Source organism: Bradysia coprophila, unplaced genomic scaffold (genome assembly GCF_014529535.1).
Source record: "Bradysia coprophila strain Holo2 unplaced genomic scaffold, BU_Bcop_v1 contig_138, whole genome shotgun sequence".
Lineage (NCBI taxonomy): Eukaryota > Metazoa > Arthropoda > Insecta > Diptera > Sciaridae > Bradysia > Bradysia coprophila.
The window spans coordinates 8,797,045-8,813,035 of record NW_023503409.1 but is presented as its reverse complement, the minus strand read 5'-3'; the positions used below and the strand labels follow the sequence as shown (position 1 = coordinate 8,813,035).

At 35.6% G+C, this 15,991-nt stretch overlaps 1 protein-coding gene across 1 annotated transcript; it reads left to right on the top strand.

Moving 5' to 3' along the window:
- The first annotated feature begins 15,290 nt into the window (after positions 1-15,290).
- On the top strand, positions 15,291-15,991 carry LOC119073949 (peptidyl-prolyl cis-trans isomerase FKBP2-like). The gene is made up of 3 exons (XM_037179835.1): positions 15,291-15,495; positions 15,608-15,688; positions 15,750-15,991. The coding sequence occupies exons 1-3, from the start codon at positions 15,349-15,351 to the stop codon at positions 15,924-15,926; spliced, it is 405 nt and encodes a 134-aa protein (XP_037035730.1). The 5' UTR covers positions 15,291-15,348; the 3' UTR covers positions 15,927-15,991.

Genomic DNA, 15,991 nt, shown 5'->3' with positions numbered 1-15,991 from the left:
AAAACTAAATGAACGAGAACCGATAGAACGAAATGTAAATAGAATTCAACAAAGGGAACATTCTCTGATTTTTGAAAACTAAAAATTTATCGCTTGCAATCGAAAGAGATCGAACCTTTCAGAAACGGCGTATCATCTGTTATCGACAGCAAAGACGAAACAAAGTGATTGTCTCCAGGAAACTTTGCACATAATATAGCAAAATGTATATGCTAAAACAAATGAAGTAAAAGATTTGTTTATCGAAAACTAGTCTGTATATAATTTGAACAAAAGGAGTGACAGATTTCATTCTTATAGTGGTACGCTTACTGTTTCTGGAAGGCTAACCGACACTGGTCGAATTAAGATTTTATCATAGAAAATGTTGTTGATAAACGCAAAATCTGTACGGATTGCTGCTCATTTTGCTAATTTTATTTCCATCCTCTATAAACTGGAAACTTTCATTGCATCAAATTGTTAAATGTGAGGCTGACAATTTTGTTGATTTTTCTACATATTGTCAATAATAACCAGAGAGGAAAAATTTGTATTAAAATGCCCACGTCATCATTTCAATGTCTCAACGGTACACAAAATATTAATCAAATTGATAACCATAATTAAATAAAATTAAATGTTTGTCATAAATTATCTTAAAAATAAAAGAAATACCAAAAAAGCAGACGAAATCCTTTTATTTATTCAGCTTTTCATCGAGTGACGAACTCATCCACCCACTCACCTGTTGCTTTCAAATTTAATTTATTTCCGACTACATTGTATGTATAATGTATCCTGATTATTCAATGTACATTTTGGTTCCCGAATGACTTAGAGTTTCTACCGAAGAGATGAAGGCATCATTGTAACCATCAGCGATCAAATTCAAATGGATAGCTAATAAAGGCGAAAGTGTAGCAGATACGTGGTGACATATGAAAACATATGCGATTCTTGATGAAGCATCAATGAGCTTTAAAGACTTCAGGAGGTTTTTGAATTCCAAATATTTCTAACTTTTCTTTGGATTTCAATTTGAAAGATTTTACCAGATGATAATATCAGTCGCTTGTAAAAACGTAGACTAGACGAATAAGTGATAGGTCTGCTGAGTATACGTACCTTCTATCCGGCCATCCTGATTGATGTGGTAAGTTATCTTAACACCCTGACTCCTATGAAATGTACATCGATTTGAAAAATGTTCGAAGTAGTAGATGAAATTCCTAGGCTACGATTTAAAGTTATTCTCTTCACGTAAATGAGTCGCATGTGAGTAAAATCGTACAAGGGTAATCACACCCAGGAGTCATTGTCATGAGATTTTCATGCTTCATGCTTAAAATGGTTAAATTTCACATCTGTTTCTGTAAGCGAGGAAGTAAATATTCAAAGTATACCCAGGCCATTTATGGCAAGATGGAAAATCACATACAGTGACAAACACTCTACATTACCGTCTTTTCTTATTTCTCTCATTTCTCTACATGTTCATATGGAGAAATTAGTGAAGTTGGAGAAATAAGAGATTTAGAAAAAGAAGGTAATTTAGAATGTTTGTCGCTGTAAAGGCTTTTTCTAATTTAATTCAATTTGCTATATTGACGCTTTTTAAGTCCCTCTTCCCCGCTTAAATCGCCGCTTTATATCTTTATGTCCATTTCTTACTTTCCTCATGAACACCTTTTAGTAGCCAGTACGGCCCTGGTTAAAACTAATAAATGGAATCGTTTTTGTATCAATCTGTTGAAAATACTCATTTCAAAAGAATTCTACAGGCAACCGCAGAATTCCAAGGCTGTATACTTTGGGGAGGTTACGCAGACGCCACTTCTGACGGCTTTACGTATACAAAAAATTCACCACATCATCAAGACGACGAGAATCATCAGAGTAGGTGAATTTTTGTATGAAATCGGCCATTTTATCATCAACTGTGGTGTGTAACCCGCGTATCTGAATCTGCGTGACCTCCCCAAAGTATACAGCCTTGCAGAATTCTACAGGTCAAAGAAACAATTTTTTTCAGGACTTCACTCATCCATCAAATGTAATACTAGTGAAGTTGGTTCACAAAAAAATAGACCGCCTACGCAGTATGTTTACGACAAAATGTAATAGAATTTCACGAAAATCTATTACATTTGAGCTTCTGTTTTCCAAACAGCATTCCCCTATTAGATGAAAGCAGGGACTCTAATAAATATTGATGAAAGATGTTTTATTCTATAGACACCATGAATTCTGTCCTGTGTGACCACACGACTCAGGGATCCTCGCAGGGATTGTCCCGCATTTTTTTTTTACTTTTACTATTAAGAAAATTCAATTTTTCTTTCGACTACATAAACCAGATTTAAAAATGTTTCTTGTAGAGTTTGTTGTGGCTTTATTTTCAAGAAATTTCATATTATGATCGTAGCAGTACGAATGCGGATTCCTCTGAAAATAAGTGCTACACACAGCTCAAAAGCTCAGATGTGTTACAGCTATATAATAAACCCTATCCTTGCAAATGAAATAAATCAGGACTATTCAAATTTTCATAATAATTACATCTAAAAATAAATGGCAGCAGCTAATCTATGTAAATATCTGAGTTCACACTGAAATTCAGAATGGGCAACAACTCTAATTTATTGGCTTTTATTCCTTATAACAAGAGCAGCCATTCAATACTTCTTGAAAGTAAATTTTGCAAGAATCTTTGAAGATTAAGTTTTCCGTTGCCGAAATACGTGGATACATACGTACATATTTTAAGACTATGGTATACACAACCCTAAGTGAGATATATAGGACGTATAATATGCAGCAGAGTATACTACTATACACACAGTGTTACGTACGTAAGCAATAGACCTAATAACTAGGTGAAGTACGAGTATGTACGGAAAATTCATAGAACACACCAGCATCCACATCTTTATTTAAATTTAAAGCGCACATAAATCAATTCGTATTAGTTGAATTTATATCTACATATTTACCCTTAAACGACTTTAACTATATCATACCTCTTCCACGTAGCTCCATAACTTAATACTTTTCCACCGCTTTACACACATATATTATTTTCCATTCCATAATATACAATAAATGTTATGAGAATCTCAGTAGTCACAGTTCCCTTTCTTCTATGCAATAAGTATAAGTAGGCTAAGAATCTCGCGATAGCCGTGTCTTAGCGATGAATTATCGTGACGGGCGGATTATATAAAACTTCCCATGGGGTTGGTGGGTTTGTATTTCTATACAATATATCTTATCGTAAATGAATAAAGCGCATAAAACGAAGAAAGAAATCTTAATAACCAATTCTCTCGTTACAGTAAGAGAACCGAATAATTTTCTTCGTGAATTTCTTTGGAGCTTTAACATTTCTACTGTTTTCCTTATTGTGTTGAATGGAAATTAAGATTTTCACTTGCAAACCACGGGCGGCACAAAATTAAAAATTTATTAGCTAATGGGAAGCTATTCTTTTGCTGTATTTTTAATCGCATGTTCTTTGTGTTACAATTTTTTGTTAACCTTTTAGGGTCGGCAAGCGTAGGAGTCATGTAATCTATGTAAATCCCTTTCCCTTACGTCCATACATTTCCTATAAGTACCTACAACACTGCTTGCCTAATTTTCTCGACAAAATCATCAAATCAGCGATCCTCCATTTGTGTAAAATATCTTAATTTAATACGAAATTTATAGTAAATGGTTCTGTAACTCCAGCGGAACGGAAACTAATCCGTCCATTTGCACGAAAAGTAATGATTTGAATGATGAATTTAGTACAATAAAACATGTTGACCTGTAACATATCGAAAAGTGATTTTTTTGATTTGAGCATGAATTCCAGGTTACGAATCCATTTCAACAAGTTGACCGTATCTCGTTCCTAAACTTTACATACTTATACAAACATCTAGGTGTATCCCGTAGCTCCTAGGGGCTAACAAAAACGACGTTCGGGGTCTTTGATTTTCATTCCGTTATTTTCAAGCACCTTTCAAAAGCCTCATACCGTCATTATCCTTCTTCTGGTCATACACCTGCTTCTCCAATTTATTTTTTCCTTTAAATCCAGTAACTTGAAATGTACCAAATGTGGACCATTGCTATTTTCTATACGAATAAAGTTGCCTCTTTCACACTGATGGCAATTCAAAGGTTTGCTTAAATGGTTCTAGAAGTGCTACACGACTAAGCGTACTTGGAGTGATTCCTACAATAAATCCAAGCGCTGGACATGCTTTCAAATAGTGCATCCCTAATGAGAAGCTTAGTTGATATATTAAATATTTCAGAGCGAGTATCAAAAACAGCAGATTTATACGAACGACTGAAGATTTCCCAAAATGTAAAAGAATTCTCAAAAATGATTTAAATGATGTTAGCGGGACAACAAAAATATTGAGAAAACTTTTGAGCTTTTTTAAGCATCATTGTCTAAGGGAATGTAATATCAATGCGTTACAACGTTACCAATAGATTGTTCTGGTCTTTCCGTAGAGCTGTCAAAAATTTCGTAAAATACATCCGAAAACATAATTTGACTTTGACCTTTGAACCCAATGAATTTGAAGACAAGTTATAGCGGATTCATACAATTTTGCGTAATCCAGAGTTTTTTTTATAGCAATCCACTTAGTGCGTGGATGCGTTTACACCTTTAAAAGAAAAAAAGAATCAAATCACGGGTTCTGGTCCATGGAGTTAGCTCGAGCCGGACCGTACAATGAACGAATTTTATGTCGATATATCGGGTAAATTACGTCGGATTTTCTTTTTTTTTTATTTGCAAGGTGTTGAGGAACCCTGAACGGTGGAAGTGTTTTCAATGGCGAAAGGCCTATCAAAATTACCGCCGGCCGCCATCTTGGATTTCGGTAAAAATGCTATAACTCGGTCAAAATGATATACTTAAAAAGTTGCTGTGCTGGGTGTGTTTTGACATTCCGTATATGGACATCTATACATCTTTATACTTTTTTAAGTGATGTCCGAATTTGTTCGATTTTTTTTTCAAAAATTGTCCAGCATATCGGGCTTTTTATACCACTCGTTCGAGTTTAGATTTTTCTCTTCAAGGGCTTGTTGAAACAATTCTTATCTATGCATTCGAATAAATAAAATTGTTTACTAAATCATGTACACACATCCGAGTCAACGCATTTTTTTTTTGCAAAATACATCTGATTTTATCTAACAAAAAGTATCCGATTTTCGACGACTTATTTTCAATGTCCGACTCTTCCGATTACTACCAACGCATCATGCGAGTCTATACTGACAATCTATCAGTCTATAATTCCTTTATCTGTGTTTTTATCAGCCCACTTTGTTATCAATTCATTAAGGTAACAGATCGTAGCTGACAAAATGTTGAGTTTGAATTTGTTCATCATTGGCGCGGTAAACAGTCAAGGAATTTGGCTAGATTTAATGTTGACTTTAATTAAGCGCAATTGATTGTGCAGCTTCGTACTATGCTGATACAGACAGTATGATGACTAATACTTGGAAAATAAGGGAGTAACAAATCCGAGGTAGATATTGTCCTAATCGAAATATCGATTCCATCTTTTGGACTTTTATTGGTGACCCTTGCTATTGTATACAAGTATACGAATATCGAAAATATTTCGAGATACATACAAATCATATTATAGGAGCGACATAATTGAACATCAAAGTTCGCGCTATGAAAACTTTTCAATGGAAAGAACTGAAATCAGTTACCCTAAAGTATAGTTTCCACTTAAAAAGAGCACTCCGTTTAGCCTTCGTTTACATGACAGTTGTAAAATAGAACAAAGGAACTGTCACGCAAACGGAGTGGAAATTGAATTTATTTCCATTTTTTACTATATTCTAAACTCTATACTCCGTAATTGTGTCTTTCAGAATTAGTCACAACTTTGGTTTAACTACTGTATACTACTGTAAACAACATTTACTGAAGAGTAACTGGGATTGTAACAATTTAGATCATCGAAAAATTGACTAAAATCAGAAATCAATAATATGGGAGATGAATATCGAAATCATGGACCAGTGACAAAAAGTGAAACCATGAGGGATGTTACTAATAATAGCTATCAGTGAGTTTGATTTGTTTTTATCTTCTAATGTATTACGGAAATTTGAACACGCCCTTTTTTGTTGAAATCTGATAAGTTGTCAATCTAATGGTGACTCCTAAAATACCAAACTCTGTCTGACAGTCAGAGGCACCGCGTTACATTTTGGTCGTATTTAGCGAAGTCGTAATCTTACACATAGTATAGTATAGAAGTATACAAGTTGGTTGATTTCGCAACGACAGCAAGTATCTATGATGCACTTGAGATTTTCTTAAATATTAGTAGATTATTCACCTCTGTCCACATGTTTATTTAGCCACTTGGGGAGTTATTGCATGAGCCGAAGGCGAATGTTATAACCCCAAGTGTCTAAATAAACATTTGGACAGAGGTGAATACGCTATTTTATCTACCGACGGCGAAATAATAGCACTTTTTCACTGCTATTATTTCACCTAGGTAGATAAAAATATTTAGCGTTGTGTGAGCGTTAAGTCGTCTCCTAATTCGAAGCATGGAAAACCAAACAGATTCAACCTATTTTCGGAACCAAATTGGTTAAACTACTCTATGAGTAAGGATTCAGACGTCGTAACGTGCCCTTCCTATTCCTGTAGTCGCGAGCTGATTTTTTTTAGCCAGTTTGCCACTAACCGCCGAATTATATTGAACTCAAAAAATTTCCATCATCTCATACTTTCGCCCCTAAGATAATTATTTTAATAATAATAATTCATTTATTTACTGCCATAAAGAGCGTAGGCTCAAACATTGACTTTCTGTATAAAATTTTTTTTTTTTTAAATCCAAAGAAAATTTTATACAGAAAGTCAATGTTTGAGCCTAAAATTTTAAATTTTAAATTTAGCGTAGTTGAATATAATGCCGCCCAATCACTTAACGATGCTGAGTGTTGTTAAAGGTAATAACGACAAAGGGAATGCTAGTTAAGGGAAAACTGTGTGGTACAATGACCAGCACAAATTGACGCTTCTCACCAACAAATTCAACGTTACTACCGAATAGGCCAATGGGGGACTGAAGTTTCAATAATTTCGATAGACAACATTATTCTAAGCAACAAATTATTCTAAACTATCGCAAAATTATAAACATTTATATTTTTAATTAATTGTTTTCTGATTTTCAAGGATCAGTCAAACATAAAAAAGACTATACGTCTCTATATGCCTCTCTTTTCTTCTCATGTCATTTTTTCTTAATTCTCTCACGAAAAAGGTTTGCTTTTAGGTTGAATTTGGGTCGTAGCCGTAATTCAAATATGAATTAAAAGTACAAAACTTGAAAATTCTGTAATAGTGTAGAACAATTTTTTGTTTACAATAACATTCTTAATCAAAATACAAAAAATGTCAAAAGTTCAATGTCCCATTCTAACATTTATCTCCTGCAAGCTGATATTTCATACATTACGCGTTTCTGCATATAAACACAAACACATACATAACCACAGCCTATACGATTGGATAATTCACACATAACCCACCTAGGGTAAATTTACTTTCCATCTACATATTTGAAAAAAAAAAAATCGCCGAACGGCGGAAGCGAACACGGGACCAGCAGCATATCAACCAAACATGCTGACCACTACGCCAACAAATCACATAACGCGATACAATTGGTGTCGGTAGTGGTTCGTTAGTCACTTCTACATCGATCAAATAATCAGAGTAGTCGGAATGATGTGATTTGAACGAAATGTTGAGGTGGATAGAATATGTGTGTGAGTAAGTAAATAAAGGATTCTCTGTATGATGTTTTTTTTTTGTTGTGAATGCGTTTTAAAACAACATGCTTAATTAATTAATTTTAAATCCAAATTTTTGTGGTTATTTCGCTAATGTATGAAATATCAGCTTGCAGGAGATAAAACATTGTTCTACCTTGGTGTATATTTCTCGAATCACTTCTTATGTACAATTGTATATACACTCGCTGGCGCTCGTTATATACAATTGTACATACGAAGTTATTCTCGAAATATACACCAAGGTAGAAAATGTACTATGAACTGGCTCCGGCATATAGAAACATTTTACGAAAGTCATTATTTTCGTGCTTATTAAGCTCTCAATACATTTTCTATACTATTCTGCTCGGCGCGCCTGGACAGTATATTAATTATATTGTAAGTTCCCTGAACAAATTGAATAATTTAGAACAACTTTTTCAGTGCTCGCGAGCTAATAATAAATCAACGAGTGGCAACTTCAACTTTTGACACGCCACGGATCGTTCCGCCGACCGTGCAGCCGAGGAATATTTCATTCAAAAGTGTTCCCGAACCTCACGGAGCATTTATTGGCAGAGTTGCGTACGTTAAATCGGCCGTTAAATACCTGAGCCATCCTATTACAACTGACGTTCAAATAAAATTTCCCTGCTTGGTAATTCATGCGCTTGGAGGATATGGTAAAACTCAAACTGCCAGAAAGATTGCATCGAATTGTAGGAAAACGCGAAAATTCCAGCACTTTATTTGGATCGATTCTGAAGACGACCTGAGCATAAAGAAATGTTTTGCTGAAGTAATGGAACAGATTGGACTGCACTCGTCTGATGAAATCGCAGCTACAAATTTCGATCCGATCATGTTCCAGATTTATAACATTCTAGCCAATCGAGAGAAAGAGAAATTCCTCATCATTTTCGATAATGTCGAGGACTTCGATAATATTGTCAAATATCTTCCGCTAAACCAGCGGTCATCGAACTTTGCTGTGTTGATGACATCACAACGTCCCTTCACTCGAGAAAGCTACGGACACGTTAGGAACCAGCGCCTGGATCTAATGCCAGAAGACGAGGCGATCCAATTGGTGGAAAATATTTTGGGCACATCAGGGATGGACTCTGAGGAGGATAAAAAACTCTTAGTTGAACGATCTGGACGGATCACGTTAGTGTTGTGCGTGATGGTATCGACCATTAAATTTCAGCGCAGAAGTAAAAGTGACTATAGACTCAAAGATTATTTAAAGGCAATGAATGACCAACCGATACAATACAGCGACGAATCCAATACACTGGATCTAACCTACGAGAAAAGTCTTCAGAAAATTGTTCGGTTCGCCGTTAATAAATTAAATGCAATCGGAGGGCCGATAGAAAGAATTGCCGTAAAAATGTTCGATCGTCTGGCTTATTGCTCATCTACCAATGTGTTATTTGCACATTTTGTTCATCGCTATTTTCAGGACATTTGTGCGGAGGCAAATGTGGATTTCAAGTCATTGCCAATGAAACCAGTAGATGTAATGCAAATCATCCGAATGGCAATCGAAAAACTGTCCGAATTTTCTCTGGCTCAAATTGACGGTCACGAGTTTACTGTTCATCGTTGGATGCAAGCATCGAGACGTCTCGATTTGAAAGATTCAGGTTCATTGGTCAATTGGTCTCCTAGTTCATCGTCTTTATCGAATTCCGTTTCTGTTTTTAGGTGACGAGAGGACTGTATTGAAGGAACTATTATTTATCATGTCTGATGTGAGGTACGACCCCGAAAACACTTCAATTGTTTGGCAACATGTCGCTGATTACGCTGATTTAGTTAATGAGTTCTACGCGAAAAAGAAAACTCTTTTGGAATTTCCGATATTTAATGTTGATGTTCTAGAAAAAATCATTCGCGGACTGAGTCAAACCGCAGATTTTGAACCGTTTCAAAATTATTCCAAAGAAATTGAGCATATAATCTACAATCAGATTCGACATAACAGCTTAGATGCGGTACAACGTACAGTTATAGTATCCAACTATGACGTGAGAGAAAAATCTACAGAACTTATTTCAATTGCCGTTTCTATCAATAATTTGAATTTAGTCAAATGGCTCGTCAACGAAATGTCATGCATCCCAGAGAAGGATCACCTTTGCTGCTGCTTTGACAGTATCGAAGTCATTTATATGACATATTATTTGAACAAACTAAAGGAATTTTACGTACAGACAAATGAGAGAAATCTCGAAAAAAATTTACTCGAACGTGCATTCAATAAGTTGAAGTCGCTACGACGGCCATCTACTTCACCGCGCATTGTAAATTTGGAAATTACCTATCTATTGTCGTCTCTATCGGACTCTGAACCATTGAAAATTGCATTGTGTAAGATAATCGAGAAAAATTGCGGAAAAAATCTACTCGAACGCATCTTGTACTCTGAACAGAAAAATGTGGAATCAGACGCTATTGTTAACTGTTCAGAGTGCATTAAAAGGTTCGGTATAATCAGGATCATATTAAATTCTTGGACAAACTTGGAGCCTAACATTGAATTGAATGAATTAAAGGAGAAGTACTCGATAAACAATCTACTCGAATGCCTCTTTATTTGCGGTCCAAAACATTGTTACATAAACGATCACTCAGTGAAGAGAGAATGCGATCGGAATTTGTACCGTGCGACGTACGAAAACAACTTCACCTCGTTTAGATCAACAGATCCGACACTTACAGACTTTAAAGATAAATGCGGCAGGACTCCATTAATGATTGCTGTAGGAGCTGGCGCATGTAAAGACACAACGACCTTGCTTGAAAAATATTCAGCGGACGTTAATGCCTTGGATATATTCGATAGGACACCTCTAACATATGCAATCGAGAATTCTTGCCCTTCCATATTGAAAACTTTGCTCAGTCATGGGGCTAAGACGCACTGGTTAACAGAATCCGGAGAGTCAGTGCATGCACTACATACAGCTTTAGAGTGTAGCTATTACGACAGTCCTGAGATTGAAGAGATAATTGATGCTGTTCTAACTTCAAAGGATTGTGATGTATTTGCTAGAGATCACGTAGGAAATAACATTTTACATCTGCTCGTTCGTGATTACTACGCAACCAGGTATAGACCAAAACATCGTGTGCTACAACTAGTACTATCAACGAATGCAGCCTTGATCAACATGCAAAACAATGACGGGCTTACGCCTCTTCAATTAGCAAAGAATTTGCAAGCAAAATTTTCTGGTGATCATTGGCATGTCGTAAGCTTACAGACCTTCATTTCGCAGCTTGACAAAATATGTCAATAAATTGATTTTACATACTTTTGTTTTACCTAGAGTCGAAAATGGCTTATTACATTACTAGGGAAAACAAGAGAATTGGTGATATATTGATGTGTCTTAAGTAGGTTGGGTGTATGACTTAAATCTATTACTTCAATATGTTTGACATACCTTCTGCTATATAAAAGAAAATACTAGCCAGGACTGATTCCATGTTCTTATTGACGCGTCCATATAAGTGGAATAAACTTAGTTGTCTATAGCTTCTCAAATTTACACAAGATTTTCAGTATATCCCTCGCACTAGTCGGCACTCCTTCAATACGTAATCAACGATGTCCTTGACCGTTAATAATTTGTTAACAATGTGAACTCCACATAAAAGAAATCTTTATTTAAGAATGCTTACGTGTTCCTTAGTTCGGCATCGGCCTGATTATAACGTAGGTAATTAAGTAATGCTACATGCTTCATACTAAAACGAGTGGCATTCTTTGCCGAAATAAAGAATAGCTCAACTATGCAGAAAATTGTGATAACCCATCTAAAAATGCAACAAGAGAATTTAAGAATTGCAAATCTATTACTTCATTTTTTTGGCATGTATAAAGGATTACAAGCAGAACCACTGCTTACTGTTAATGTCATTGTTTATTGAAAAATTGTGCTCGCTTTACGTTCCTATAAATTGTGAATTCGACAAAAATTAAGAAATTATGTCTCGTCTGTGTCATTATTTTCGATTCCATGAATTGTAATGTAATCCTTTGGTGTGAGATAAGTTAACATACTCCATTATCTCTGCACTCAATGCCATAAGAAATTATTTATTTTTTATACTTATGCCCGTTCGAAGTGTGTGTAAGCGCATAGATGTGGAACAACGAAAAATTAAATTCAACAACCCCAAAAATATCTCATATATTCATTTTCCAGTATTAAAAGAAGAAGAATGAATCTTAACCGTCGCGTTATGGTTGATATTTTTGGGTGTGTGTATATCTTAATAACATTCCATGAACCTTGGTCGTATTTTATCGGAAAAGGCATTTACCTTAGGTAGGAGTGGGAGTTAAGAGATTAAGAATTTTCATCTCTGAATTTATACAATCTTGAATAATATAACCAACATAAAGTATAATTTATAATGAAAGCCGCGCTAAAATATTAAGACAAGTTTATTCTATTTGAATTTGCGGGGTGATTACTAATGCTAGATAAAAAATGATGAAGTGGAAAATGGATGAATATAATTTTAAAACTTAGTTTTTTCCGTTGAATCTTAAGTATATTATCGTTGTTGCCGCGACGGTTGTGTGGCAGTGTAAATGATTCAATTTTCGGATTTTATTTCTAATAAATTGGTGCTGTCGTGGATATGTTGCTGTTGAAGAAAACTTCCTTATTTTTCTGGAAGAAAATTGTACGAAAATAAAATAATTTCAGAAACTTGGCCCCACTTCTGGGGCCTTGACCTTGACTGTATGTGCAATTACGTTGGATTTCGAATGTAGTTGTCTGCATCTGAAGCTTTATTTCACCACAGACAGCAAAACGTTAAAAAAGAGCGAAGAGCCCTCTTGTTGAAAGATCGATTTTCATTGATTATAATTTGTTTTCTCAAAAATATTTCCAGACAAGCGAAGTGGTTTACTGAGATTGAGTATCAGTAAAAAAAACCATTAAATGGTATATGTGACGCAAGTCCTTTATCTTACTTACAAAATAACTGATATCGTTGAGGTTGACGCATTGTGTGCGCACCCGCACCCTAAAAATTTGTGAAAGAAAATTTTACAAAAAGAAATTTGCGGCACAAGTGGCACTATGGGGTCCTTCACCAACATTCAAATAAGCTCCGATTCCATGTCCAGTTTCATGCCCATAATCAAGTTCAACATGTCACAAATGGTGTCTTGTCATTGAATCCAGCACAGTCTTGTGAGGAATCTTTGCTGTAGCAACAGCTATGTGACCTTTAATCACTCTAGTATAACATTCTATTTGAAAATCATCTGGAGTCGCAAAATGTAAAGTGCGAGTTATGTCTGTTGTTCCATCACGTAGAGTGCAGAAAATGTTCCGGTATAAGTTCAAGAATTTTTTTCTGACAATATTTTGTCCATTACAAATAATGCGATGCAGAATCCAGTAACATCGAATCTCTGGACAAGTTTGTGTTACTTTCAGTTGATGGAAAATAGTGGACTATGTCAGCATTAGTTCCAGACGCGCAAATAGTCTTCAAACTTTGACTCACATAATTTCGCTGAGTTCTGAATAGTCCAATCAGTACAAAAGCCCAGCAAATAAACTCATTCAATTATCAAGAATTTATGTACAAGTGGGACTCCTGATGGTGTAAAGATGATAGTGTAAACAATACGAAGGAAAGACCGGCATTAATGAAATCGAAATACAACGACAGCGTTTTGTTGATATGTAGGCTGAGCTAAATTGAAATACGAGACAAAAGTTTAATTTAAACACATTTCTTTTAATCATTGCTTTATATACAAGCGAAGAAAAAACGTCTGATTTCTTTCCTGAAAAACGAACAGAAAAGTTGTATTTACTTCCCTTTGTTATTTCCTCTATTTCCTCTTTACTACATTTATGTAACTTTTTCTCATTATGAGACTTGTAACATTCAATTCATAATTTTCTTCTTTCCTCCAAGTACATTTTTTTATCAAATAAATATTTCAAACAACGACATTTAATTGTGAATAATTGTGTCATTGTTTAAATTTCTAAATTATTTTTTTACCCTTGCGATCACCTTCGCTTATGATCTTTTATTCACGAACTTCTGTTCGGCTTTGGCGAGCGCTATAACACTCACACGCTACAAAATAGTTATTTTCATTCCTTGGACTCAAAATCGAGGGCACCTTTTCAATTTTTTCTCGATTTTGACATTTGGAATGAAAAATTATTATTATTTACTATTTCTGTCTTGCTCGGGCTAAAAACTTCCCACGCGTCTACACAACAAGTCTCCAAGCAAGACAGAATATAACTTTGTTGTCTTGTGGCCAGAAAATTCGAAAAACTGGTGTTTGTCAACACGGTAATGAGTCGTTTTCTGGCCGCAAGACAACAAAAATATTTTCTCACTTGTGATGTAAATAACTATTACGTACATAGAAGTTAAAACGAGCCATCAGAACAGTCGGAGCGTTTGCTGCGACTGAGCCCCGTACAAACCCGTATATGCGCCGGTTAAAGTAGTTAAAGTAAAATTATTATGGAATGTGTACATCTTAGAAATTGCGCATAGCGCAATTACGAAGCCCCGTACGACGTTCCTTTCAAATAAAACAAAAATTTCAAATACCCTAAAATTTTAATTTATTGAGTATAAATACACATAGGGCCTAGTATCGGCCTCAGTCCGAGGACCCAAATTAGTAGCTTTTCACTTCTCAGGCCCTAACTCACGGTCCACTAACCCGATTTTAAAAAACTTTTTTTTCCTGGATTGGTATTGACAATACCTATCATTTGCCGTGTCATTTACATTTCCATCGTTTATTTTGCCATAAATATCACCAAAAGACCTTAAATCACTTAGGTGGCCCTAACTCACGAAGGGCCGACCCGAATATGCCCATCTTCGAACTTAGCCTCACTATTTTGACTATCTTTCAGGGGAAAATTTTTTTTTGAAATCGGATTTGATTTACTCAAGATATCGACGTGACGGACAGACGGACAGACGGCCCAAATTTTTATTGCGGATTCGTCATCTATGAACATAGGCAAACACTTTGCCCTTACCGTCTGCTTCGAATTCCATCAATTACACACGGCATCGTAATCCTATAAGCCCCTTCGTACTTCGTACGGGGCTAAAAATCCAGTAATTCTAATGGGTTTAAATCAAACGTTTTTGACCCTAGCGACATAATGTACAACGAACCATCTGTTTTCCTGTTAAATTTCACTGTAGCTTCCACACATAAACAACTGCAGCAGAACAATTATATTTGCATGTCACGTGTCAGTTTGTATAGTCGTGATTGGCTCAGCTGCATCGTTTTGACCAAATTATCGTTGTTCTCAAATGGTGTGAACACGACTTAATTTACATTCACAGGAATTTTTTTTCTCTGTATATACCATTTGACCCGAGATAAAGTAAAGACGAGCTGTGCTGTTAGTTTTTGTTAGTTTGAGTTGATTTCAGTTTAGTCTTTTAGTTAAGTCTGAAGAGAGAATTCGTATAAATTTTAAAATGAAAACGGTCGTATCAATTTGCTTCGTTCTAGCTGTATTCACCTGCTCAGTAATTGCTGGAAAACTGCAAATTATTGTGGAGGAAAGTGTCGAAGACTGTGAATACAGAGCGCAGAGGGGTGACTCGCTGTACACCTATTACACTGTGAGTATTGAATAAAATGGAATGAATTGATTTGTTTTTACATTATGTGAACAAACAATAGACGTGCAAGTAATATCGTCATTTTCGGCACTATAAACCATTATTTCAAAAGGGAACATTCGAAAATGGAGAAGTGTTTGACAGCAACGTCGGAAGAGCACCATACGGTCCATTCACGCTGGGCTCTCGTCACGTAAGTTCCAACACCAATTTCGAATCGAATGTTTTCTCTATCACTGGTTGTCACTATTTAGGTAATCGAAGGCATGGACCTAGGCACGCTCGGTATGTGTGAGGGAGAAAAGCGTAAACTGATTATCCCCTCAGAGCTTGCTTACGGAGAGGGTGGTTACGGTGATGTCATACCGCCAGATTCAACACTGATCTTTGAGGTTGTTCTCGATAGAATAATACGCAAGGATGAATTGTAAGGATGGAAGAATGACTTTAACTTTATGTGGATGAGTGAACAGAATGACAAATAAAAATACTTATT